At 45.3% G+C, this 27210-nt stretch overlaps 1 protein-coding gene and 1 non-coding gene across 2 annotated transcripts in view; both read right to left on the bottom strand.

The window, feature by feature from the left end:
• LOC135916575 (cubilin-like) overlaps positions 1-27210 on the bottom strand; it is a 259475-nt gene that overhangs the window by 119835 nt on the left and 112430 nt on the right. The window contains exons 7-8 of the mRNA XM_065450011.1: positions 22136-22249; positions 2136-2390 (exon numbers count right to left, since the gene is read on the bottom strand). Coding sequence (XP_065306083.1) covers positions 2136-2390; positions 22136-22249 — 369 coding nt within the window. The remainder of the gene's footprint in view (positions 1-2135; positions 2391-22135; positions 22250-27210) is intronic.
• On the bottom strand, positions 7559-7631 carry TRNAS-UGA (transfer RNA serine (anticodon UGA)). The gene has a single exon. It is a non-coding gene; the product is annotated as a tRNA-Ser (tRNA).

The raw sequence follows: 27210 nt of genomic DNA, 5'->3' as shown, positions 1-27210 counted from the left end.
CTTCGGAAAAGGTCCCAGGTCGTTAACGTGGCTTCTCTGTTCTCGAACCACGTCCTGGCAGCGTCTTCCAATGCGAAGAAGACATGTCGCAGTTTGTCGTCGCTGTTCCAGCTGTTAAATGCAGCGACCCTCTCGTACGTCTCGAGCCAGGTTTCCGGGTCCTCGAATGTTGAACCGTGGAACGTGGGGGGCTCCCTGGGCTGCTGCAGCACGACGGGGGATGCTGGGGCTGCCATTGGGGAGGACTTGGTGGCAATCTTCCTGCTCGTCTCAGGTAGGAGTCCGTGCTCTGGGACAGTCCTTGCAGCCGGCGGCTAGCTCGCTGGTCTTGGTTGGCTGGTGGCTGGTCTTGGTCGACGTTGGTTTTGTCCTCGGGCTTCGGACTTGGATCGCGGCTTTGCGGGGGCGTTCGGTACATGAACGCACAAGCACCTCCACCAGATGTCACGTGGTAGTGACGGTAAAGAGAGAACACAGTAGCAGTACTGTGAAAGACAAAACTAGCTTTTATTGGGCGAACCTGTGCCCACAAAACAGGCTACACTTAAAGCACAACGATAGCGGCGAACACAGTCGGCGATCGTCGAAAATCTGATCAGCGGGTCAAGCGCGTCGGCTTTTATACAGCAATCATCGAATGTTCCAGATTAAACGTTGGGACCCGCATGCCTTCTAAAATGTTCTACACCATTCGTGTCAAGCGATGAAATCAGATAACACAACGTTCGGCGACAACAGACAGCGGATAGAAGCATCGATAACTTTCCAGAAACTTCGGACACATGCAGGCGCGTCCCGCGCTGTGCGATAACATTTGTTTAGGCAACAATACTTGTCGCCCGATAAAGACAAGTACACGTGTCAATATACGTTTTTCCACTAGTCAACCAGCTCCTTTGTTTGGGCACTGTTCGGACTTGGGCTCGTCTGCGGTGCCTTGCACCTACAGTGAGTGTGCACTTTGTGTTGCTCAGTTTGCAAACGAAAAACAGAAGAGTGGTGCCTAGTGCTGGCACGTGGTCATACCACGCTGGGCCAACGTTGCCAGAGGCCTAAGGTACCGCAGATGAGTTCAAGTCCAAATAATGGCCAAATAAAGGGCCGAGTGGATGAAGGAAAATTGTATACGTACCCAGTGACGGCCCAGAAAAGTCTCCCTCACGCTCGCTTTGTGGATCGCACTGGTTGCACAGCAACGAGTGCTCCAACCGGCAGTGACAAGCGCTACGGCCACAAAACAGTTTATAGAAAAAGCCACTCCTGGCAGCTGTCACGGTTCGAAAGGGAGACTTGTAGGGATGGCAGAAAACGAGAAATGTCTGCGCAAAGTCACTAGGGCGCACCTGAATCCCTACAAACTATGTCACGACTTCTGTCGCAAACCAGATTTGTCGAGGAAGTAATGCACTTTTACTAAGGTCCATGTGCTTCAAACTTGCATACTACATGTGATGATGGAATATTAGTGGCTCGTCTGCTTCCTGGTGCCGAAATATAATCGAGGGATGCACACTGCATTAAAGATTATGTCAATGCACGGGAATGTTGCACTGCTGTTGCCCTGCAAACGTGTCACAGGCACATTGTTGCTGCGAGCCCTTATTATATATAAAAATTGTAGTTTGCAAACAGATTTTGTGAAATATGCAAATGAGGGTAAGGGATTTCCTTACCTAATTAAGACTTGACAGCTGAGATGGACTAAATTTTGCGCAATAAATGCTAGCCACCACAAAGTAGCTATGGCTACGTGGTTGCCACTGAAAGTGTACGTCTCACTAAATTCGGCGATGGTCCTCAAAATATGTGCTTTTGAGCAGGGTGGTGGAGCCCAGGGAGAAAGCAGAGGATGGCGCAATTGCCTCAGCGCATTCAACCCCCAAGTCATAGGTTCCCCTACATATGTATCGGTAGGGCTGCCTTTACAGCATATGGAAAATTAAAGTTTACAACTTATTCAAAATCCAGCTACCACCTCCACACGTGTTATCAAGTTTGCTTTGAATGTGTACTTAGTTTCAGAATGGAAAATATCACATTGTCTGCAAGGCCATATTTACAACAGTAGAGGGGAAAAGAAGCAAAACATAAGAAAACGGGCGGGAGCACACTGCTCCACTTTGCAAAGCACTTACCAGTAACATGCTGTGCATCGCCCTGCGAGGCTTGCAGGACAACAGGTGAGTCCCTCCTGCCACCATCTGTGACAACTAAGAGGTCTTGGGCGCCAGCGAGAGAAAAACCAATCACATCTAAGCCAAGAAAGTTGTTATCTGGGCCACGGACCACCCAGCGACAGTTGAGACGTTGCAGAAGGTAGTCTTTCAAGTTCGATGGCAGATAAAGCACTTTTGCAGAATCCGATAACATCTCGATCATGCCACTGCAATCTGCAAATATGTGTATACAGGCAATGAATGAGTAAAAACTAACAACAGATGCTTCATTTTGAAACAAAGCTTTCCATTATATAATGCCTCTTCACGATAACACTTGAAAACCAACAAGTAAAGATACCTCATAGTTCATAATAGTGTTTCCACTTAGGTGTTATGCAACTACAATTGTATGAATAGCTAAACATGACATTTTGGGGTATACTGCTCCAAAACAACACCTAGGCTAAGTGAGACATTGTGGTGGTGGGCTTTGCGTTAATTTCAATTACCTTAGGTTATTTACCATGAACCCAAGGCACAGTGCACACACACATTCTTCCATTTCACCCCTATCAGAATGTGGCTGCTGCAGCTGAGAATGTGCAACCTTGTGCACAGCAGCTGAATGCAGCAGCCACTAAGCTATTGCGATGGCATCCGAACACTTGCTTTAGTTAATCTTGTACATCTGACACATGGTGTAAGCTGCGAAGCCCTATCATACCATATTATTTCCGGAGGAAGAGCCCCATTTTATTGAAGAAAGTAGAGAGGAGATAACGCTTTCTTTCAGCAATGCATTACAACAGTGTCTTGCTAATAAAGAACCTTTGGTTCTCAAGCAATATTGTCCATAAATTGGGTCATCCATAATAACTAATTCTGATGGAAAATAATGAACATTTATTGATTTAAAGAAGGTTGTGACTAAAACTTGCTTTTGCTGCAATCAAAGAATCAAGAGTACATGATTCTGGCTGCCACTATTTAAAAAAATATCCCAGTACAGTTTGAAATGCCTTGCGGGTCATGAGGTCTGTGACATCAACCTTTATGTCAAAACAATTCTTGACAAGCCTATCACTCTGAGAAAGTCAATACAACACCAGAGGAGTGCAGTACAGACAGCTTGCTGACAAAGTTAGAATGTAGGAGAAAAAACTGTTCTCATTTACTTTTGCGCACTAGATGTCAGTATAACAGCTGATATACATGGAATGCACAGCTTTCATCCCAGAAAGCATGCACATTTCAGAGAGCATGAATGTATCAGAGCTCTGATGGCTGTCATGCTGGCAGAGCCACCTGTGTAAGACATCATGCCGTCAGCAATGCATACTGTTGCCAATGGCACACTGCATGCCTTTTACTGCCAGTGCGCATGGGACTTCCGGAAACTGCCCATACAGTCAAACCCGGCTATATCAAACTCGCAAAAAAACGCCGTATCAGTTCAATATAGGGCATAATTCGATATAAGCCTGCTAAAGAATTTTATGTCATAAATGCACATACCATTTAGAACATCACTTTATTGATGAAACTAGCTTAGTTTCCCATGAAACAGTCCTGTATTTTCTTCTGCTTGGGCAATTTCGCTGCCTGCAACGCATGCACTTCTCCACATTGTCTAAGGAGTCGCAGCAGCTGAGGCGGCAACCTTCCGCATTCACGCAGAAGTGCTGGACTAGTGCGAATGCACCAATCACCTCGGAGGATGTGGGCAAAGGACTGTCTTTGCTTTCCTCATTGTGCCCGCTTTCCTCATTGTGGCTACTTTCACTTGTGCTTGGTACGATGTCGGCAATGTAGTCTGTGTTTTTGGGTCCTTCCATGGTCGCGACACCATCACCGGCACTCAAAAACTCGTCGCCCATTGATTCGTCAACAGCTTCCTGAAATTCTGACAGCTCGCTCCAAACTTCAGCAAAACCGGCAATGGCTTCGTTGCATTCATCAGGATTTACAGTCATGACCGAGCACGCGGAAGCCGGTACGTCTGAAGCAATTTCGGATGAACCACTTGTACACGGCCGTGCATACGCATCAGGCACCATGGGCACTGGGTCGCGAGTTTGGCCATTTTAGCCCTAATCTCCCCCTTATTCTTCAAGATTGTGCTCAGGGTGCTCCTTGGAATCTAGCACACTGCAGGGACATACACGACTTTTCACCGTGTTCGACCCGATATATGATTTCGAGCTTCATAACGAAAGGTAAATTCTGCCGCTTCATCACAGCAACACTGCGGAAAAAGGCCCACGAGGCGCAAACACAATGAACCAGAAAAGCAGCAAAACAACCTGCACTTGTGCCATCTTGCACGGCGAGGGCACAAGAGCCTCTGATTGGCTGTCTGAGCAAGCGCTGTGGGCGGGCCAGGACCATTTTTTGCAGAGGGGTGTCGACGGCTCGCCCGAGGCAGCGCGGTCACGGTAAGGAGAGCGGTTGGATGGAACCGCGTCGCCTGTTTTCCCCGCCACCTCAAGGGAAAGCCAACTTCTGAGGCACTTTTCTGCTGCTTGAAGTTCGATGGAAGCGCAATTTTTGCTATATATACTCATAACAATACAGTGTTCAGAAATTGCTCAATATATAGAATAATTCTATGTAAACGGGTTCGATATAGTAAGGTTCGACTATACCAACCATGTCTGCACTACAAATTAAAAGACACGGTCCTATACAGTCTTTGTGCTTTTCCACACTCCATTATCCAGCCAGCGAGTTTTCCATACTAATGAGGTGCCATGGAATTGGAAAAGTTTGGTTGCTGCAAAAGATTTATTATTTATTAGGGAGTTGCGATGTTGCATACAATATCACCGCCCTTTACTACCCTTGGCAAGAAAAACAGCACAAACACAGCCAGCACTATGGTTTCTTGTAGAAAACACAAAACAACGGCAAGAAACCAGGCCATGATAGAGCAGACAGTGTGAAAGAGGATGGGAAAGTGCACCGAATCATAAACACAATCTTCCACACTCATCGCGATGGGCTTTGTTCTCTGCTATGCTTGGCATTTGTGCCAGTTTCATGAGATAGCAAAACCAGCGCAGAGTCAAGCAAGGACGAACCCTTTCTAGCGCCCAAGTCATTGTCAAGAGTAACGCCAAACAGTTATTCTGTCTAAGAGTACAATAGAAGTAAAAAAGTAACATTTTCTTCCGTCTTATAAAACAATACAATGATCTTTTAATAGAGGTAGTTAAGTACTAGCGAAATAATTATATTGAGGAGATGTTACATCATCAGGCTAGTACTTGAATGTCCCGGTGGAGTCTAAAATTGTGTGTTGCATTAATGTCAATTTCTCAAGTTCTGTTCTCAATAATACTGATGCCTTAGATGTTTTCAGCATTACCTATTACATTAGCTTGTCGTAATATTGCAAGTGTAATGTGGTGGTATTTTACGCAAGTTTAGTGCAGGCCAATCACACTTGACCAGATTTTGGAGCCTGCTAGCCTTGTGGGAGTAGGTAATACGAGGGGTTACATTATGGAAAATTTCGTTGATGTGGGATTGCAGTACAGTGACATTTTGTTGTCAAAGTATGAAATGCATTAAATAACTATGGGCGTTAGCTAGGGTTATGAAAATATTTTGTTGTTGTAGGGTTTTGTTATCACGGGTTTTGACTGTATTTTAGGATGTATAGCTAAACAAACGCTTAAAAAAAAAAAAACGACTAGGCACGCCCTAGCTAACGCTTCTGCTCCAAGCGCATAACATGTAAACGGGTTACAGCGCCATTTGTCCTGTTCCTCACAAAGTGCCACAACGGAGCAGGCATGCTCATCAAACTTCCCCTATTGATGCCACCACCTATTCTAGTCACTGTAACAGGACATATATAATACAGATGAAATATACAGATGAAATACAGATGAAATACAGAATATAATACAGATGAAACTGTGTTATAGGATGCTGCCGGACAAAACGTATACCATGAAAGGCTACTCATACACTGGTGGCGGCAAAAACAAGAAAGTGTGCGTTACAGTACTTCTACGCACTAAATGATGGCAGCGACCGGCGCACTCCTTTTGTAATAAGAACATAAAAAAATCCGTGTTGTTTTCGGGGATATGTGCCCATGTGCTGCAGGCAAAATGCTAAGGCATGGACAATGCACAATTTATTTGCATAGTGGATGGGCGAGTATGACCGTTTCACAGACCGACACTGACTGTGGAGCTCTCGCCAAAGACGGAGCACGTGGTAACACAAGCAGACGACACTTGCTGTGTGCCGGAAGTGCTTAAGTGTACTGAAAAATTGTAGAACTGAGGTGAAACAGCGCGAAAAAGACGAGGACACAAGGAAACAAATACCACAGACAAGCGCTGACAAGCACAAGCACAAGGTACAGACAAGCACAAGGTATTTGTTTCCATGTGTCCTCGTCTTTTTCGTGCTGTTTCACCTCAGTTCAAAGTATGAACCAACTAGCCCTCATCAAGATCTAACTAATGAAAAATTGTCCTTGTGCATTCTCTATATGTTACTTTCTTTTTATAAAAACAAATTAACTAACATTCGAACAATTACAAACATCATTTGTTTACCATAAAGTTGGAAAAATTATCGATCACGCGCCCTGGTCAGCCAAACGGATAGCTCACCCCACTTACGTCATATGGGCGATTTCCGTCATATGGGTAGGGGCGGCTTAAAATTCCGCCAAGCAGTGTGCTGCGATCGGCAGTGACGTGCATTTTTAAAACCTTATAATAAATTTCACGCTTTACACGCAGCACTAAGATGTGTCAATTAATCATCAGAAGGACCTACTCTAAGGACTCAGTACGTTTGTAGAAAATCGTTGAAACCGTTTCAGGGTCCCTTTAATACTATGGCCAAAGTGCTGTGCACATTGCAATTTTTTGCAAGTGGAAGTTTCCAACAGTGCATGGCCAACAAGCAAATCTTTGCCCTGTGCAAGGTGTCAGTCAGACACATATTTTTTTGCTTTGTTTTGCTGAAGCCATAACTCCCTTAGCAAAGAAAATGGGAGGGTGAAATTTCCGAAGACGACATATGAAAAGGCGGTGGTCAAGCAACGGTTCCTCGAAAGCGGCAAGCCAGTGTACAACGTCCCACCTAGCGGCATAAGTAGGTCAACTGCAGTAAACAAAATACACTAACTATCTCACCGTCAGTATAAACGAGAAGAAAGTGGGTTAACTGAGGGGCCTGATTTTTATTAGTCATATCATAAGAAGCCAACAAACGCTGACACTAAGGACAACATAGTGGAAATTACTTGTGCTATGTATATCATAAGAAGCCAACAAACACTGACACCAAGGACAACATAGGGGAAATTGCTTGTGCTTAATAAATTAAGCGATAAATTAATGGAAATTAAAGTGGATGGAAAAACAACTTGCCGCAGGTGGGAACGGAACCCACAACCTTCGCATTTCATGTGCGATGCTCTACCAATTGAGCTACCGCGGCGCTGTTTTCCCATCCACTTTCTTGGGTATGTATGTGCCCTAGTAGAACCCTGGGAGTGTTAGCCAGCGCCACCACTCACAGACCTTGGCAATGGACGTGGAACGTCGTTTTTGCCGCAGGCGTCATGAGAACGTGATCTTTTTGGGTGAAGGCAACAAGTCAATAAACCCACATATGCTACCTGAAGGCATCAATTTTGCCGGATTCGATACCCTCGTCATGTAATAAACGAGAAAAAGGGGGTTAACCGAGGGGCCCGATTTTTATTAGTCATATCATAAGAAGCCAACAAACACTGACACCAAGGACAACATAGGGGAAATTACTTGTGCTTAATAAATGAACCAAAGAAATGATAAATTAATGGAAATTAAAGTTTAGGTGTCAGTGTTTCTTGGCTTCTTATGACATGATTAATAAAAATCAGGCCCCTCGGTTAACCCCCTTTCTTCTCGTTTGTGCTATGTATGTCACACACACGTTTCACAATGAAAACCATCAACCTCACCAATAACATGAAGAAATTATTTTATCCCCCCCAAGAAACGTTCAAAATTCAATATTTTCCCTTGCTGTATAACGTACTTGTTCAAAAAAAAAAAAAAAGCTGCGTGCCGACTGATTTCTATCTTTCCTCTGGTTTTCATTACGTCAGCGGACCACCCAAACGTGACGCCACCACCAAACTGAATTCTTCGAAAACCGAAATGTCACACAATACGGGGTCGAGGCAAAGGTGACAGCCGCGTGCCTGTGAAACAGTTTCCGCAAAGATGGCTTCATCAACATAGTACCTGATGCAAGGTGTCTACGAAGTTTACATTTCCAAATTCCCTGAGTTTTCCAGGTTTTCCCTGAGTGCCTTTGCAAAATTCCCTGAGTGATGCAGAACTATGTTTTATGTCAAGACGGGCTGAAACCATATCACCCGATGCTGTCATTCTCTAGTAAGCATATGAAAAAAAAAAGCTTAATCCAATTTGAATACTAAGAAGTCATGTTTATGTTGTTCAAAAAAAAAAATAGAAGGGCGGGGTTAGTAAAATGCACAGCAAATAAAATGTCTTCGAAAAAAGTTGCAAATCGAGTCGAACATTCTCAAATACAAAGAAAAAGGAGATGCATACAGAAGCAAATATTTCGAATATGAGCTATTTCTATGAACTGATGGCAAGCTCAGTGGCATGAAGCCCGAACTTTGTCACAATTGAGATTCTCTCTCAACAGCTCGTAAGTTAACCTCAACTGTCCCGACATACTCTCAGCCCGCACACGACGCCTCAGTGTTGCGTTTTACTGCTTTAAAGAGTTTATTTTGGTTTCGATGAGGGACACTTGCATCTCAGCATCAGACAACACTTTGTTTTTTCGAGCTCTAAACATCAGCACGCTTCCTTTCCTGTTCATTCCCATATGCGTAGGTCCTTTCTGTTGTTCTCCTTCCACCACTGCTTCGCTGCACGGACCATTTGAAGCATCTTCTTGGTGAGTTGCACAGTACACATTCGATTTTTCGAACTCCCTAGGGGCCGCGAAAATGTCCGAAAAATCAGCCAGTTGGAAAAAACAAATGCATGTCATTTACAGCCCTTAAGGGCTCAATCCGCCACAGGCAGATTAGAAAATGCTCTGCAGGCCTGTCGGTACACGTATTAAGCATATTGGTGCTCGTACTGTGACAGGAAATACCGGGTGCACGCATGTATAATTAATAAATACATACTGTGTCCCATGGTAATAGCCCCTTCCCACGCTTTTTATGCTTCCCTGCAATACTTTCATGTATGCTTCACCAAGTAACATTTCTGTACAGAGGCGGAGCTGACTTTCGGGAACCGGCATTATGCAACGCACCGTGCTTTCCAAGCTTCTAAGCCAATTGCGAGGACCACAAAGGCGGAGTTCGTGTCATTGCTGACAGCAGCGAATTGTTTCAATAAAAAACACGGCACTCAAAGGCAAGAAGCTTCATAGCGAAGTCGAAGCAGCTAGGTCTAGTGCTGCCACAGTGGTGGCTACTGCTGCCAGCGGATCTGCATGCGAGAGCGCCAATTTGAGGAGGCGAGGTAATCAAAATGTTGCAGTGGTGGCTTTGATTAATGCCGTTTTGGACCTGCAGTCAGGGCAAAATGTCCGGAAAAACTGACGGCAAAGAGTTCTTGCATCCAAAAGTTCAGACGTTCTGATACATTGACTCTACCCACGAAACACAGAACCTCTTAAAAACTTCTTGAAACGGCTACAAATGGCTATTGACGTCTTGGTCTACGATAAGACTGAAAATATAATTTCTTCTAAACATAACCTCGGCACTTGGAATATGCTAGCATATATTCTACCTACGGTAAAACCCACTACGAGGATCACCATAGTCTATTTTGGTAACACATTCAGAACATCTAATACCCCTGTCACACGGCAAATCTGATGTCGGTTCCAACAAATGACATTTGTTGCGATTAATGCCATTATAACAGCGCGCTGTCATACGGCGAAAACTAATGTCATTTGAAAATGATGACAATGACAATAGTAAAAAAAAAAGACACCGCAAACCCACTTTTGTCCGATAATTATTTTCCAATATGCTAAATCCCACTAGAATATGTGATCGTTGCTTTCAAACCGTAACGTTCGATCACTAATTTGTCGACATTGCAAACGAAGTCGAGTCAAGCCAAGCCAAAGCTAAAGCAAGCAACAGGGCGAAGAGAACGATAGGCGCATCTGCTACATCTGCTAAAGTGGTACAAGAAGGGCAGTTGCATGTCATTGCCGTTGTGATGTGCATGCAGGCTCCTAATATCCTCATTCTTGGCGTGTGCCACAAGAAAACACGCGCATGCTTTACTGCCAAGTCAAATGGAGCGGCCGCGGCCGATGCTCCGGTGCAAACCAACACCACTGCTGCAGCGAAAGCTAAAGACGGCTGTCTGGTCACTGGCTTGAGAGTAGTTTCCTGTATTTACGCACGTGATGGACTTCAATGTTTTAAAGCAATAATTAGGTAATAAAATTTATAGAATAATAGTGATTTTTGTTAAAACAAAAAAAGAAGCATGTACTGTTTGCGGAACACTGGTACACTCGTGGTGTCGAGAATACACATTCGGTTCCAAACGAATGCGAATGAATTTGGTGAACTCATTTGTTTGTAACTGTCATTTTCGACGAATGTCATTACGTTTTACCGTGTAACAGCAAACAAATCGCATTATCAGCGAATGTCATTCGTTGCAAACGACATTAGATTTGCCCTGTGGCAGGGGTATAACTCAATAACTTTTTTAGATCTTTTTGCCTAAAAGTGCATAAAATGCTAAATGGCGTGTTAAAACTGCGGTTACCGTCGGCATTAACGTATAAAAGACGCCACAGACAAATCGAACTCGTTGGAAGCAGCATAATAGGTTGGCTTAATGCTAAATAATTTCACACCAGAACTTCAACGATGAAGGGCGTGTTATTGTTTTCCATATGAGGCGCGCACACGACGCCTGGAAACCATTCTTCTATGCTCGCGGAGTAGGCACTGGCAGAAGCAGGAGTGAAACGCCAGTGTCGCAGTGACCACAGTGGTGTCAATGAGCCACCACGATGTGATCACTTTGGCGGCAGTTAAGTAGACACGCTCCAAATTTGTCAGGCATCTCATTCAGTGCTGGAAACACTGGGAGGCAGGAAGTTTGAAAAAATGGCCACTGCCACCCGGATTGTGTCGGTTGTGGGTTCGTTATGCCAGTTGTGCGTCATTCTAAGCCATTCTGTACATATATACTAGATATTAACTGCAGTCATTTAGATGTGTTGATGCTGTTTGCCGTGTGTTTTGCATCAGTGCTTTGTGACATTGGCTGTATTGCCTGTTTTCGCCGACGGCTTACTACCACAATGGTGGGATCTGCGTTTGCCACCTTCGTTGTTCTCTGTGCGTATTTGTACATCGTACATTCGGATAACACATTTCAGATAAGTGAAATACTTTGCGCTTCGTTTTTCGTACAATATGAATATTTTTAGGAGTTACCGGCGACAATTCTTGATGGATGGGCTCTTCCTTGTGGGTTTTCGTCATCTTGACTTCCATAAAGGGGTTCTGCTTCTTTGACTTTGTGGTTCACATAGCACGAATAAACCGAAGGGAGTGCATCCGAAGAGGACGCGCTGGCTGTAATCCTGAACCAGACTGAACTCACCCTATTCTGTGTCCTTTTGTTTTGCATGGGTTACAGCATTGCGTGCGCCCGGTCGTGTGTCTGTGACATATACAGCTTCTAGCGTTCCCACTTTATAGCAATTCAAAAATATAACTACAATGTTTACTTCATCTATTCAATTCCAAATTCAATTGGCTGCTGATGTAAATATTTCACTGGTGCTTTGTTCTAAATAAGCAGCAAAACTTTTAGCCTGGTAGCTGCTTCATCTGGGAGTGCAATCACGACTGCTTGGCATTTATTAATGACTGTGGGTCACCTCATTTATAATTGCAAATACATGTATGTCTTTCAACTGACTTGATGCTCTCATATTTTGTTCTTTTCACTCTATAGACGGCTGGGCATCCTTTTTTGTCCCTTGGCGCTAGCTGGATGACGAGACCTCATCATGATCAGTGTAAGCCAATGTACTGTACCCTCTCTGGTCCTCCCAGTGCTTTGTATATAGGTTAAGGCCAGGGAGTGCTTCATGGTAAAATAGCTAGTTGGTGTTTCACAAAGGGACATTTTTTTGCACTGGGACCACTATAAGTCCCACTATTATAACCAATTTCTCAGTGCCAGTGCCCATACACAGTTCTACTATTAAAGGGAAGCTGCAACGGTTTTCAAATTCCATGAAGTGCTGGGGTTGGGAAGAACAGACCTACTAATTTACGGTTCTGACTTTTTTTCTTCTTTGTTTTGTTAATATAAGGGGCGGAAATTGCTTTCTAAACCCCCCTGCGGACACGCCCCCGTCACTTCCTGGAGTGCCGGGTGGGGAGGCAGCCGGAGGAGAGAACCGGCGAGAGGGACGTCATTCCCAGAGAGCATGCCGGCGCACCGGCGTGCTGGCATGTGCTGGCGTGTTTCTTTCCATCCTGTGCTTTACTAAACGACGCTACGAGAGATCTGCCGCTGCTGACGTTTGCTTTCTTTTGCAATTTTCGTGAACTGTGCTTCCTTTCTGTGCTGTGGAAGTGCCTACAGCCAAGGGCAGCCAACATGCCCTCGTTCTGTGCAGAATTACGCTGTGCAAACACAGGCGGGTGAGACGATGTGGTGTTTCACATGTTCCCGAAGGACAAGAAGCTTGCAGCAGAGTGGGTCCGTGCGGTGAGGAGAGGGAATTTCATACCGACAAAATCCACTGTGCTGTGCTCGGATCATTTCTGCGACAGTGATTATCATCGGAGCTTGACAACGATGCGGGCAATCGGTATTCCAATTCCGGTGTTCCGGTGCCCACATTGATGCACTCGAGAAAGGCGAACATTTGCAGCCATGAACGTCTGGTAACACAGTTTTAGCGTAGCCGGATAGCCTTACGACCAATAAGGAAACGCGTTGTTGCTAGCATTGCTAGGCTTGCCTAGCGACATTTGACGTACGGTTGCAGTTGCCGTAAAGTTACCGTGTTTACCACACGGCAGTGCTAAAACTGCGTAATATCTGTATTTCAACACTAGCATGCAGCATGCACACTGATTCTCGATCGAGCCACAATCGCAATGTCGTCGAACCATAGTCTGAATATTGCACATATAATCCCCCTGACCATCTCGATCTGGGTGTGTATGATAAGCAACTTCCATAACTGTACCTCGCAGCTCTGTATATGTGCGCGCTTTCAAACGCGCTACTTATGTTCGCGATCGTGTATCAACATGCAAAAAACCACCGAACTTTAGACAACCAGCGGCAAGGTACTTGACATCGCGGAATTGCACCTGTGTTTACAATATAATGAGAAGTGAGTGCTTTCGCATTCTTCAAGCAGCAAGTTCCCAGTGACACTTGAGCGCATTTTTTCTCCTGCCATTGCAACGTGCAGCTACATGAAAAAACATACGTACCAGCTAATATTTCCAAAGCGCGAGATGGTGCACACATCGCTCTCGCGGTTGGCACACTCAACATCGTCGTTGCCGCCATCGTTTTCTGTATCGGTTGTCGGTTCGAACATGTAACATGAAAATACAAGCTGTACGAGACAGCGAGAACGTTCCATAATGCTTACAACTCATCTGTGAAGCCAGACCAGAACAGCGTGCTACGCTCTCCAACGGCGGCGCCGACCGGTGATCCCCATGAATGGCGTCACAGCGGTCCCGACTAATCACGAGCAACAGTGGCGTTCGCGCGATGCCCTGCGGCGCTGCTGCGCGTTTTCTTGCAAAAAACAGCCACTTGCGTTTGTTTCTGCCCTTTTTAAACTAGATATTCGTGTTCAATGGACTAAAAACTGTAGAATACCGCAGGGAACTCATTTTTTTCAAAAAATGTTTCAGCTTCCCTTTAAGGAGGGACGCGGCCCTCGAAAACCGAAAAATTGCGAAAAAGTCTATTTTTAAAAAACAATATTTTTGGATTGCATGTCTCACAAACCACCTGTTCTGCAATTATCAGCACCTAATTCAACCGCAAAGTAAAAAAAAAAAAAAATCGACTTCTCAACATATCGCAGCCTACAAAATGCGCGCAAATGCTGAAATGAAGTCAAACTTCATGCGCGTGCCATTCCTGGCCCATGCAGCCTGCCCGCGCCATCTTGGTATCGTTTTGACTGTGAATTCTTTGTCTCTGTTTTGCCGCCTTGCAAAATGGCATCGTCGGCGCAGTTGAGGCGCTATTGGCGTTTTCTTGCGATGCGATGCGGAGCACTGATTGGCCGGAGCAGCACGTTCAAATCCCGCGGGCTAAAGTGCGCCTGCCATTGGCTGCTGCGTGGGCGGCGGCGGCGGCTGCTCCCTTAGATGCCGCGCCCGCCGCACTCACGTCGTTGTTGCCCCTTGCTCTGTCGGCCTCAACAGATGCCTGCTTGCGAAATGCTCATCGCCCCGCGCCGCCTTTTAGATTATTTTCTCAGCTTCTGTTTTTTTCGCTAGTTCTTTGCTGCACGCGATGCCGCCAACGAAGCCCAAGACAGTGCAGATGTTCGGTGCACGGAAGCGCAATATGCGACTTGTATGAGCATTGAACTTCCAATCTTCCGAGCGAGTTATGAGAGGTTGCCGACAACGTAGAAGCTTTTATCGGCTTAACTGTACTGTCGGCTGTCACCATTCGAAAATCCGACACATTGAGTAAGCCTGGAGCCACAAGCACTTATTAGAAGCTCTCCAGGAGCTCTCTAATAAAAAAACAAGAGTTCAACATTAAGGCCTGTTTTCTCGGAATGGATTTTTTCCCTAGTAGTGGCGCTGGGGAAGGCGATATCTCAAGAACCGCTCTTCGGATTTGTGTGCCGTTTTTTTTTTTTAAATTCTGTTCCTGAATGACTTTGCCAGGGGGTAACAAGCTTCTTTTTTTGAAAGCTGGCGCAGTTAATTTATAATAAGAAATAATTTTTGATGAATGTGGTCATTACTGGCTACATCAAATTCTAACATTTTTTGGAGCATAAATTAAAGAAAAGGGTTTTGTAGCCCCCTGGGATATCTATCAAGGGATCATCACAGTGAATTTGAGCTTCCTACAAGGTCCTGGCATTTCTCCAGGCTCTTCCTCGGGCATATACATGAACCACCTAGTTAGACCTCAATACCTCGGGAACTAATTAACACATTTTCATGAAACTATGCAGTTCCTCATCATTCGGTGGTGTGAACTTACCCTGAATGTTTCACACGGATATCTTAAAAAATAAAAAAGTTCGGTCTCCAGGGTAGCCTCCCCTCCAGGGTAGCCTCCCTAAGCCTTACACTAAGCCTAATTTAACTGTAGGTAGTCACTGCTATGGAAGAACTCACCAATTAACTCTGTTGTCTCACCATTTACCAGCATTCCGTAATTGAGCAAAAATTTGCCACAGCAGTGTACATTACACATTGCTTCCCTAATGCACAAATGTATTCAAGCCAGTATGTGATTAGTTCTGTATTCCTAATGTTTTCTGTGTGATTTAGTTTTTTTACAGGAATTCACTGTACAGAATCAGCAAGCAGCCTAATTTCAGATTTATGTGTATGCTGCAAAAGGTATGCTTTGCCGCTACAATTGATAAAACATAGTTCGAGGCTTCCACACAAGAACGAACTTCAATTTGGCTCTACCAGCATTTGGCTGGTGCAGACTGTTTTTTAACATTATTGTGAGGAGGTCGCACAATGATGTATGGAGGTCCCTGCGTCTGAGATAGAGATTGTGCTGCAACATATGTGGATGTAGGACAGGCATGATGCTGAGGGTTCCAGCAGTTTGCAGAGGTGCTTTTAAAATTTTGTCATAATTTTACCTGTGCTGTTTTTTGTCACCTATTTCAATAATATCACCGGAGGTGTTACCAGAATTTAGCAATTTATTTACCCTGGCCTATTAGCCTGCCACATGTGACTTTTCACTAGGTGGGCAATTATTCAACATGGACCATTACTTGAATACATCTTTTTGTGTGCAGTGGTTTCTCAATGGCGAGTCAACGTAGACTCTCAGAATTGCCTGAGACTATAGATGCACTGATGAATTTGCTACTATATGAATCACCCTGCACTTTCTCACGCGACAAGCTTGTTAACACTTCCAAGACAGTGGGCAACGTTATCGTTTGATTACATCATGAGATACTTTCAATTTTTATGACATATCATCCAAGGTGATGCGTCACTGGTGTGAGGTATTGCCCCAAGTCGATTAGGGTCACATGAAAATATACCAACAAAAGTGATTGATCCAGTAGAAGTGTTGCTTTGGGACACTACTTTATCACCAGTCCTCCTTTGCATGCTACCTACTTACCCTGTACTGTCATGTTTAAGTTTGAAAAAAAAAAAAAGGCAACAGCTAGACAGTGCAAAATGGCAACCTTGCTTTTGGTTTAACAATATAAAATGCTATTTACTTTTAAACTCTTTGAGGGTCGAATCGTTTTGAAAAAACTTTCCCAGGTGGTCAAATTACTTTATTGCGGATCCTGAATGTACAAAATGTAAATAAACAGCAAAAAAAAAAAAATAGGAACCGTATTTTGGTGTCCGCATCACTCAGAACTGCAAAATGTTCAATAGTATTTCAGAATGTGGTTCTCCTTGAAACACGGTTCTACGCACAGCGCCTTATCTCAGTCTGCACACCTAAAATGCGTGTCTGTTCTCTTGGAGCGATGAAATGTGTTAGCGCACATGACATCTCTGCGTACGGCTGCCTTGGGCAGAGGTCTGAGGCACGCTCTCGTGTAAGCGCGTTGCCGCAAAGAGTGAGAATACCTCGTGAGCAGTGGTGATAAACAAGCTAAGAACAGCACCAAGCAAGATAGAAATCAACTTCCGCCACCCCTGCGAGAGCGTGCCGACAAAGAGAAAAACATGGAGAAAAATCACATTTCGGGCGCCTCCGTTGCAATCACGCGGTGGAACTGAAACCGTGTTGCCGCTGAGAGCGAGAATACCTCACGAGCGGTGGTGATAAACAAGCTAATAGCAGCGCCAATCAAGATAGAAATCAACTTCCACCGCCCCTGCAAGAGAGTGCTGACAATGAAAAATGACGTGCTGCGCTCCTGCATTGCGATCACGCGGCAAAACCAAAACCGCAAAAGGGGGTGTTGCCGCAGTCTGCGCGACGTGCTGAAGCTAGAGATCAGTTCCGTTTACCTTCCCAAGAAGGTAAAACAAATCTCAATCGCTTCTTGTAAGTCCTGAGAGGTGGCAGCACCTCCCAGTGAGCACGCATCGTTATTATGGCGTGAAATTTCAAACGGAGGGTTGAAACCATACCCGTACGGCAAAGACCTTGCGGGACAGAAAATCGCCACCGTATGTGTACGGCAAAAACCTTCAAATGGTTAATTAGGACAGTAAATCATCTACCTGCAGAGAGGATTACTGTTTGAAACTGATTATATTTTACAGGAAGCTTCTCAGACTTGTTTGACAAGTTGATAAGTGCCATTTTTTGGCACAAAACATCATATATTAATTTGAATGCTATCTTTCTCCGACTCTGCTTTGCAACTTAATAACAATGTGCCAGGAAATACACTAGTAATTTTAAACATCATCACATCCACATCTTCAGATACCAGTAACTTAAGAGAAAGGAGTGTTTAAATTTATTTTTTATGTGAGCCACACTTCTTAGCACATACAGTCGCTGACCGATTTTCCGGACTTCAAAAATTCGGACATGCCCGATTATTCGGTCAGCTTCACGACACCGCCATTCTCCCCATAGACCATAATATATAACAACTGCCGAATGTTCGGACACCTTGCAACCTCTTGTCGGATTTTTCGGACACTCCTTGAACCAACTCGACCAAGAGCACCATGCACCGACTCTGACCGGTGCATGGTTCGACTTGCTGAAGGCCAGTTTTGTTTTGAACGGAGCCTCCTTGCTGCCCCACAAAGTGGTGCTACTGGAAATCCCCGCTCATCATCATCGTTTCTGCCTGGTTCGATAGAGTGGCTCTGCAGCAGTTCCGGTTTCAGCTTAGTAAGCCATGTCAAGACAATCCAGCAGCTGATTTGTTTCCTCGTGCACGACGCTGCGAGCAGGCCATGTTTTTCGTTTGTGCGACTGGTGTCGGCATGCCGGTGTGGTGGTGTTTGCTTTGTGTGCTGTGTCGAGGTTTTGGTGATCCAACGCGGCGTACGGAAACATCGCGTCAAGTGTCTAATGGCGCCTACAGTGCCCGCGCAGACTGCGCTGGGGAATGCTGGCAAGCAGGTGCCAGGAGGCCTAAGATCTGTCGCCTTTCGATATGCTCCCTACTGACGCGGAAAATGTTCTGCCGAGACCTGCACAGTGGTTGCATTGCGATTCCGGACACAGTCTTATTTGACAGTTTCACAGGTGCTGACACTGCTGTACGGACATGCGCAGAACTCGATGACGGCGAGATCATTCGTCAGGTTTCTGCTACATCGCCGGACGATGACTCTGAGTAGGAAGATGACACACCATGTGCTACGCTGCCGTCGCATGCGGAGCGTGCACAAGCAGTGACCGTACGACCCTCTCCGAGATACAGGCTTATCTGATTGCACGTAAACGGAACAGTGTGCAATGGTGCTTTCACGATTTTTTCAAGCCTAATGCCGAGCCCGAATAATTGCGTGAAAATAAAGGATTTCATTTTTTTTTTCTTTATCTGCTTACAATCTGCTTACCAATACAATCGGCGACTGGATTGGTAAATGAAGTTCCAATTTGCACGTTCTCATTTCCTCCTTTGCGTTTTTTTCCTCTTCTGTGCAGATATTGACTGCCTGTGCATACAGGAACTGTTGTGTCAAGACACAAGAACCTTCATGCATCGCCTGTGGCAGCAAGCTTTTTTGGGCAGCCAGTGCCCTCCTACGAAGGCTGGCCTGCTCTGGCAGTGGCAGCAATAATCTTCAAGATTGATGCATGATCACCTTTGCTGCTATGTCACTCTTGTTAATTAGACTTTCTGCATCTCTTCTAATTTATTAGGTAAAAAAGTATGACTATGTGACATGGTGTGAAGTAGATGTCTTGCTGCATTTTTGCTTGCAATCATCTTTGATGAATGAAAAGCTAATCATACAGCGTATTAAAGAATAATAGCATATTATGATTTATCTTTCAGTTCCGGTAACATGCAACGTGCAAGGAATTCACTAATGGGTGGTATGTTGAAGCACTATCAATTATTTCTGCGTGATGCTGTGCAAGCATGTGGCGTTACCTTACAAGGGGCATCCACAAAGTAAGTTACAATTCACTTTTAAATGAGGCATGGACGTAGGAAAAAAATATATCTATATTGCCAGTTAAAGTGGCCCGCAGAGTGTTTTTCGAGATGTGAACTATCCTTCATTTCTTAACAATTCAGTGCAGCACAGCGTTCTGTTTCGTTTACTGGTGTCAGGCTATTCTGCCCCTGCAGCTGAAACCAGGATGTAATTTTTGCCTGAACTGCAGCATCACTGATAAAATGTTTCCCTGCTAGAGACCACCATATTTTCGCGATTCTAGGCACCCCCCTCTATTTTCGCGAGAAAATTGGGAAAAAAGTTTGCATGCGAATCTAAGCACCCCCCCTATTTGTCAGGAAGAGCGTGTAGCCAAGGGCGCCAACCGCGCTTGCTCACTCTGTCATTGAGGCGGAGCCGTCGGAATCCTGAGGTGGCACGGCGTCCGCAGCGCGAGTACGCCGTACAGTGGCTGTACGGCGAAAGCTCCAGAAAGCGCCCCCATCAACCATGGCAAAGTGGATTTCGGACACGTGGAAGCGGGTCCACGTGGACGTTGTGGTCAAATGATTTAAGAAGTGCTCGATCCCAAACCACAGCGACGGAACGGAAGACGACCTGCTGTGGGATACCGAGAGCGGCGGTTCCAGCGGTGCGACGAACTCGAGTGGCAGTGATAGTAACTGAGCATCTGACACAAGTGGTGGGTTCACTGTCTGCATCGATTTTTCTTTCGAATGTTTGCAAAATAAAATGTTATTTCTCGCACCCGACTCATCGCAATGTCCCAGCGAAAAGAGGGGGGGGGAGTAATTCTAGACTTTTCGAATCTAAGCACCCCCCCCCCTCACTTTGGGCATCGCGATCGTGAAAAAAAGGGGGTGCTTAGAATCGAGTAAATATGGTATTTCAATTCGGTAGAGACCAAGCAGGGTGAAGTTTTGTCAATAATGACATGTTTCATGCAGAGATGTTCTTGTTTAGGTCAATGGGCAAACGTTGGCATGATATCAGCATACAATACAGATCTTGTTTTATTTGTAAAATAATTCTGACAGGTAGCATTCAATTGATTGGTCTAAGTAAAAAGCACTAACCGACCAATGAGGCTGTACTACACTGTTCCCATGGTTCACATCTGGAAAAACTACCTGTGCATCACTCTGTTCGACAAGATGAAGTTTTTTTCTGATGTTCGTGCCTTGCTTAAAATAAATTGTAACTGTGGGCAAACCTCGTTTTACTGTAAAACTACTGCAAAAATTTGATGAAATGTCCAATAGAAGTTTTCAGTTGTTCTTGTCAAGCTGTCTATTAGAACCTTTAGCGTAACGTTAGCAGGGCTTACTGAAGAACTTCTAGCCGTCCATGGCTACAAAATGACTTGATCAAGACAGCTACTAGACTTTTGAATTAGTCGTTAAAGACATCTTTTAGACATCAAATAGCTGCTTCTGTGTTTCGTGGGTACGGGGTATGTGGTGGTGCCGCGAAGCCGTTCAAATTATCAGGAATCCGGAAAGCCGGTCGTTGATTGTACACTGGCAACTCCTCCAGCCGATGACAGGGCGTCAAAGATGATTCATTACGATTCCTGTCTGTTACTCGAGCCGGCATTACTGCGACTTTCAACCCTTTCGATAAAATTACAGCTAATTTTCCCGGATAGAGCCACAAATTCCTTGAGTTCTCCCCGAGTTTTTCCAGACTACTCAAAATCCCTGAGAATTCCCAGTTTTCCCAGTTGGTAGACACCCTGCTGATGCCAAGCATGATCCTTCCAAAGATGTCTGACAGTGGTTATTTGTGGCAGCGAGTCATAACTCCAACATGGGGGGCCAGGGCTGGGATGATTTCGGCTGATGAAGGCGCCGACATTGCGAAACCGTGCATGGACGAGGGCATCGTTTGTGAAGTGTGGGCTGAGATCGATACGGAGGAATCGGACGACTATGAAACTTCTGAGCCAGCACCCATAAGCGCGCTTGTAGTAATGGGCTAGGGCCTCAAGCAGCTTATTCATAGCGCCCCTCTTACCAGGTCTGGCCATTTTGAGCTGACAACCATAGAGCATACAATGCATGCTAACGATAGTGTTCGCAAAGAATTACTCTGATATGTGCCATGGAAAGGTCTGAAATTTAAATCCGAATGCCGTTTTCTCTTTCCCTAACGGCGACCGCGCTCCAAGCCGGACGATGACATACTTGCGTCCCTGTACTACCACTACTGGCACACACTAAATACTGAAGTGTAATACAACTGATCATTGTGCTGGAAGTGGTGCTTGGGAATTGTCAGCATGAAATCTTGCATATGCTATCTTCTACATTCTAGTCAGAAGCACTGCCTTTTTATTCATTTACTTCCACTCCCATTCCTGAAACTCAGTTATGAAGCAGCCCAACAAATGATAAAAACATTCACATCAACTATGTTTCAGCGCAAACATAAATGCAAAAGATGCTGTTCCTTTCTATTACCATAAGTATAGAACTGCAACAGTCATGAATTGAACTGATGACCTTATGCTCAGTAGCAGAACACTCTACAGAGGCACAAAGTGCCTTTTCTGCTTTTGTGAAGCACAGCTGCAAAATTGACAAGCTACATGGTAAAAATATTGTAAAGGATAGCTTACTTTTGTAAACAGAGTCGAGAAGGACAGTGCCACTTTGGTTCGCAATGCTCAGGTCCAGGGTGAGATCAAGTTGGATAGATTCAGCGATGAAGTCGAACCAAGGCGATTCTCCAGCTGTGGAATGGAGGGTGATGAACATTTATAGAATTAATTAAAAAAAGGGAAAAAAAGCTGATAAAAATGTTAAAGCTGTTTAGCACTTAATGCACAATGAAGTATTAGCCGAACAAAAAATTGCCTTGGAAGGTATACTTTCTTCGGTGAGTTATATCTACTATTCAATTCCCACTAAACTACTTGAAGTGAAGAACAGAAAAAAAAAGAACTTTTATTTATTTGGTGCAGCCATAGCAAATAAATTTCTACTCCAAAATTTGTATACTTTACGCAGAGCAATGGCCGCACTTTTCAATTTTACCCTAAAATTAAAAACAGCTGTGCAGCCCAATAATTCTTAGGCCATTGTCACAAAGAAAATAAAGGATAACAAAACCAAAACATTATTCATATATTGTGTAAGCAAACTGTTCCAACAAGCTCCAAGAATCTAGAATTTTATGAGATTTTCAAATAGAGATATATCACTCTTGTAATCTGCTCACGCCCTTTGCACCAGCCCCTTAAAGCCATGCAGCAGCTGGATTTAAAGTCCAATCAACACAAGTGAATCCGCACAAGAAAATCAGGTTTCCTTTCACCAATGTCAGCTTGCTGTACACCGTAAAACAGCAAACCATTTCTACAGACTTGTGATGTTTTTCCATTTCAATGTTGTCCATAACGTTTCACATCAACAATGCCGCCCATAAAGACTGACTAAGTTTCATATATATTTCTTGCATATATCATTTACAAAAGAGAAATTAAGCATGCGGCAAGTGACACATGCAAAACGGAGAGAGAAATGAATAAAACATAGGTATGACAGCTGTTAGAACAAGAGGCCAAGACAAAGCTCGAGTCCTGCTAAAGATGGCAGCAAGTGATGGCGCTACTTGGTCATCTGTTTTCTACATCATTGAAAAAGCCACAGCAGGTTGCGGAGTCTCAAAACTATTCTTGGCCTGAGCACTGAATTTGATGCAAAAGAAAAAAAGTCGCAGTTTCGTCCAAAAGGTAAAGCATTGACAGGAATAGCAAGGTATAGCAATGTATAGCAATGTACATCTGTCGTGGTTGACGCATTGGACATTGCTGTCGGCGCAGCCTTACAGCACTTCGTTGATGGTGCTTGGCAGCCCATCACCTTCTTTTCGAAGAAGCTTGTGCCCCCTGGGCGCTGCTAGAGCATGTTCCGTCAAAAGCTGCTCGCCATCTATTTGGCTGTGAAGCACTTTCAACAGTTTCTTGAGGGACGCTCCTTGCATGTCCTTAACAACCATAAACCACCGATTTCTGCACTAGCATCCAGTAGCACCTCCTAGAAACCCAACAAAATCAGACAGCATGCCTGATTTTTTATACACCAGCAACATTCATCACATCAGTTGAAAATACAATGCCATCACCGACGCATTTTCTCGCGCTGCCATCCATGCAACAGACCATGGCTGACTGGTCATTAACTTCACGACCATGGCTGTCACCCAGAGTGTCTACGCTGAGCTATAGCTGCTTTGCACAAGTATTTCTTGCCTGGTGTTTTAAGATATCTTGCTTCCTCACTGCAACGTGCCCCTCATTTATGATAAGTCAACCTCACGTACTCATCTTTACGTGCCTTGCCCATACCGCCGGGCCATCTTTGATGGCCTCTATTCTTTGACTCATCCTGGCACTTGCGCAACACAGTGACTCATCACTTCTCGTTATGTGTGGCCCAGTATCAACGTAGATGTTCGTTGCTGGTCATGTGCATGCCTACACTGTCAACGGTCTGAAGTGCATCGCCACACTGCAACTCCTCTTGGCACATTCCCGTCCCCGTATGCCTGCTTCAGCCATCTGCACGTCAATATTGTTGGCCCCCTTCCTTACTGCGGGAACCATCGCTACCTGTTAACCTACACTGACAGATTCACCAGATGGCCTGAGCGATGCCCCTTCTGGACATAACGGCAGAGTCGATAGCTCGAGCACTCATCATGCTCTGGATTAGCCGCTACAGAGTGCCTTCCACGATTGCGACTGACCATGGTTGCTAATTCGACTTAGCATTATTTGCCAATCTATCTTGGCTACTCGGCGTCAAGTATATCACCACTCTTACTACTCGATATATAATGGGATCAGAGAACGTTTTCACCGCCAACTGAAGACTTCACTCATTGCTTAGGATTTTCCTTCATTCCTCGCTGTGCCAATATACGGCAGCCTCCCCTCGACCTTTTCTCAGGCCTCAAGACACCTAATACACCCATGGCATGGAACGACACCGCTAACTGCGCCATTTAGAGACATCAAAAAAGCGATTGCCAGTGCGATGCTCCTCCTCCACCCCAAATTGGCGACTTCAAACATCGCCCTCAGCACCGGGTGCATCAGCCACTTCGCTGGGCCTACCTTCGCAAGGAGCTTGAGCCCCACTGTCTTCGCAGTCCACCTACTGCACAGTCAGTCATGGCTCCGGATTCTCTTGATCAAGTACTGCTGTCAACACCACTACCCTATGATCCTGAGGTCTCTGCTCTCAACCTCCCAGTGTACTGGCGGACGGACTCGAACTCTCACTTTTTACCATCGAATCCGTGTTGTTCTGTCACCACCACCTCAGTTCGCAGTTGACCATGTTCGACCAGGTCGTTGGAGTGCTTCCACCTACTACTGCTGAGACTATTCGCAACAGTAGACAGGTACACCAAGTAAGTTTCATAGTTTTATTGGCCGTATAAATTGCAGTAAACATTCACTTACTAATTAAATTGATGCGCATGGTGTCACGCATGCACAGGCAAGCATGAACAGAACTCACTAAATGACCACGAACACTTGCTGTCCCAACGCTTGCATGATGATGAATGCCGGTCATGGGGAGCAAATGCTTCGAACACAAGGCATGCAGGAAGACAGAGCACGTCAAGTGACTAGCCTTCTCAGCTCACTCAACCTTAGCATCCATGGCAAGTTACCTTGAAAATATGACACATGGCCTGCATATGCATTCAGCTGCACAAGCAGACATGTGCAGTCATAGCCAGGGTAGAAGACGAGACATGCGCTCACCTGCCCCTCCACACCTAGTGCACGCTTAATTACTTTATCATGCGCTCACCTCCCTACAGCTAGGGTAGTTTTTATAATGCGACCATCAACATCGGGCATGCCTGGGAACATGGCACATCAATCCACCCTCCTTTTCTGCTCACCCTCACAAGCCTTCCCTCATACCAACAGCACATGGCGCACAGGGTGCAATCTTATCACATTTGGACTTCATATGGAAGCTCTTTGTGTCACGCCTGATGGTTCTGTCCTCGATATGGTGCATGACTTGTTCTGGTACTCATTTCTACGTGGTTGTTCCCCTGCGCAAAGTGTACAAACCATGTCTCTAACTGATCGCACCTCCTCAAGTTGACAGGCGCATGTGCTGTAGCTACTAGGTGGCATAGCATTCCTGATTCGTTAGCGATTGCATCTGAAAAAGGCTTCATCGGTGCCTGTGGCAGCTAGATACGCCAGTAAGCAGCTGGATACTGTAGGGGTTGGAGGACGGACTTCGGGATGAAAACCACAAACTTGGGAGGGATTTATTCTACATTATATACAGGAAGGTGAGCGACAAGTAACAGTCGTACAGTCATTACGGGCCGGCAGCAACTCGGACGCTGCGGCCCGCGGCAAGAAGTTCGAGAGAGGTGAATCCGGAAATCAGGTAATGTCCCAGAATGCTCAGGTCTCTCTGGAAGGCTTCTTATAAACCCTTCGAGCACTGTAAGTCACGTCATGTTTGACCAATGGGAGAGTCCGCTCCGATGACGCCACTTTCAGCCAATGGTAGGCGCCCGTGTCGCGGTGTCGCACTTGGCGGCTCTCTGCGGTCTTGCCTCGCAGACTGGCAATCCACTTCTTCTAGGCTGGAGAAGGAGGGGGGGCGCTCATGCTTCATTGCACAAGGGCCCACCTGCACCCGGTGGCTCGGCTCCGCAGCGGTAGCAGATGCCTTCTTCAAAGCCGAAGGGGGACGATTGAGCTCCATTGTACGAGGCCCCCTTCTAATCCCGGCGACGCACGAACTTGTTGGCACGTGAACTTGTTGCCTTAAACTTGTTTGCTCGGCCGCTTCTCTGGAATGCACTTTCCTGCTTCTGCATTCCTCAATTAGCTGTGCTGCCATCCGATGTGGTCTGGGGAACTCGAAGTAATCGCAGGAAACAGCTCCATATCTAACAATACATCCCCACGCATACATGGCTCACGGCCTTTGGGTGGGCATGGAGACCCATTCCGGCATATTTTCAGCCGCTGCTGGAAATTAGCCTTACAATAGCACGGGGACGCTTTTGCTTTTCCTTGTTGCCTCTTATAACTTCTTTTGATGGCCACTAATACTGTGTCACTCACTACCCACTTGAACGAATTAGGTGTCATTCATGTGGCTTGTCGAAGCACGAGTAGGTGGGGTTCAAACATCATTATGGCCAGCAGCATGGTTTAATATCCCATTGGAAATGTACCATTTCTAGCTATGTGACTGAAGCAGTGGCATGGAGCAGAAGGCTATACTAGTCCAGGTGCAACCAAATTGGTATGGGCCATTCAGCTTCAATAAAGAGATTCCCTCACCATAACAGGAATTGGCCTCCCTGGTGCAGTATTTGGCCACTACCTCCCCATGACCAGGAAAGTGGAGTTGTAGTCTATGCTACGCATGTTCTCGGCGTATTAAAGTTACTATTGCATCTGCCACCAGACCTGTGTTTAAAAAATATACCTGGTTTGAAATACGGTGGCCCTGCTTTGTATGCACTTCTAAAATGTACAAGGTACTATTTCATAAAGTGCACACTGCACTGCGGAATTAAAAATTATATTAGAACCATCTTGGTCCGATGCATTCGTATGGACTGGGGAAACCCCAGACGGGCGTTGCTGCTGCGAGCAGCGCCGCAACACCCGATCATGAACTGCAGGAG

The sequence above is a fragment of the Dermacentor albipictus genome, chromosome 1, assembly GCF_038994185.2.
Source record: "Dermacentor albipictus isolate Rhodes 1998 colony chromosome 1, USDA_Dalb.pri_finalv2, whole genome shotgun sequence".
Lineage (NCBI taxonomy): Eukaryota > Metazoa > Arthropoda > Arachnida > Ixodida > Ixodidae > Dermacentor > Dermacentor albipictus.
Note: the sequence above shows the minus strand (reverse complement) of the source record. Positions and strands in the feature narration are given on the sequence as shown.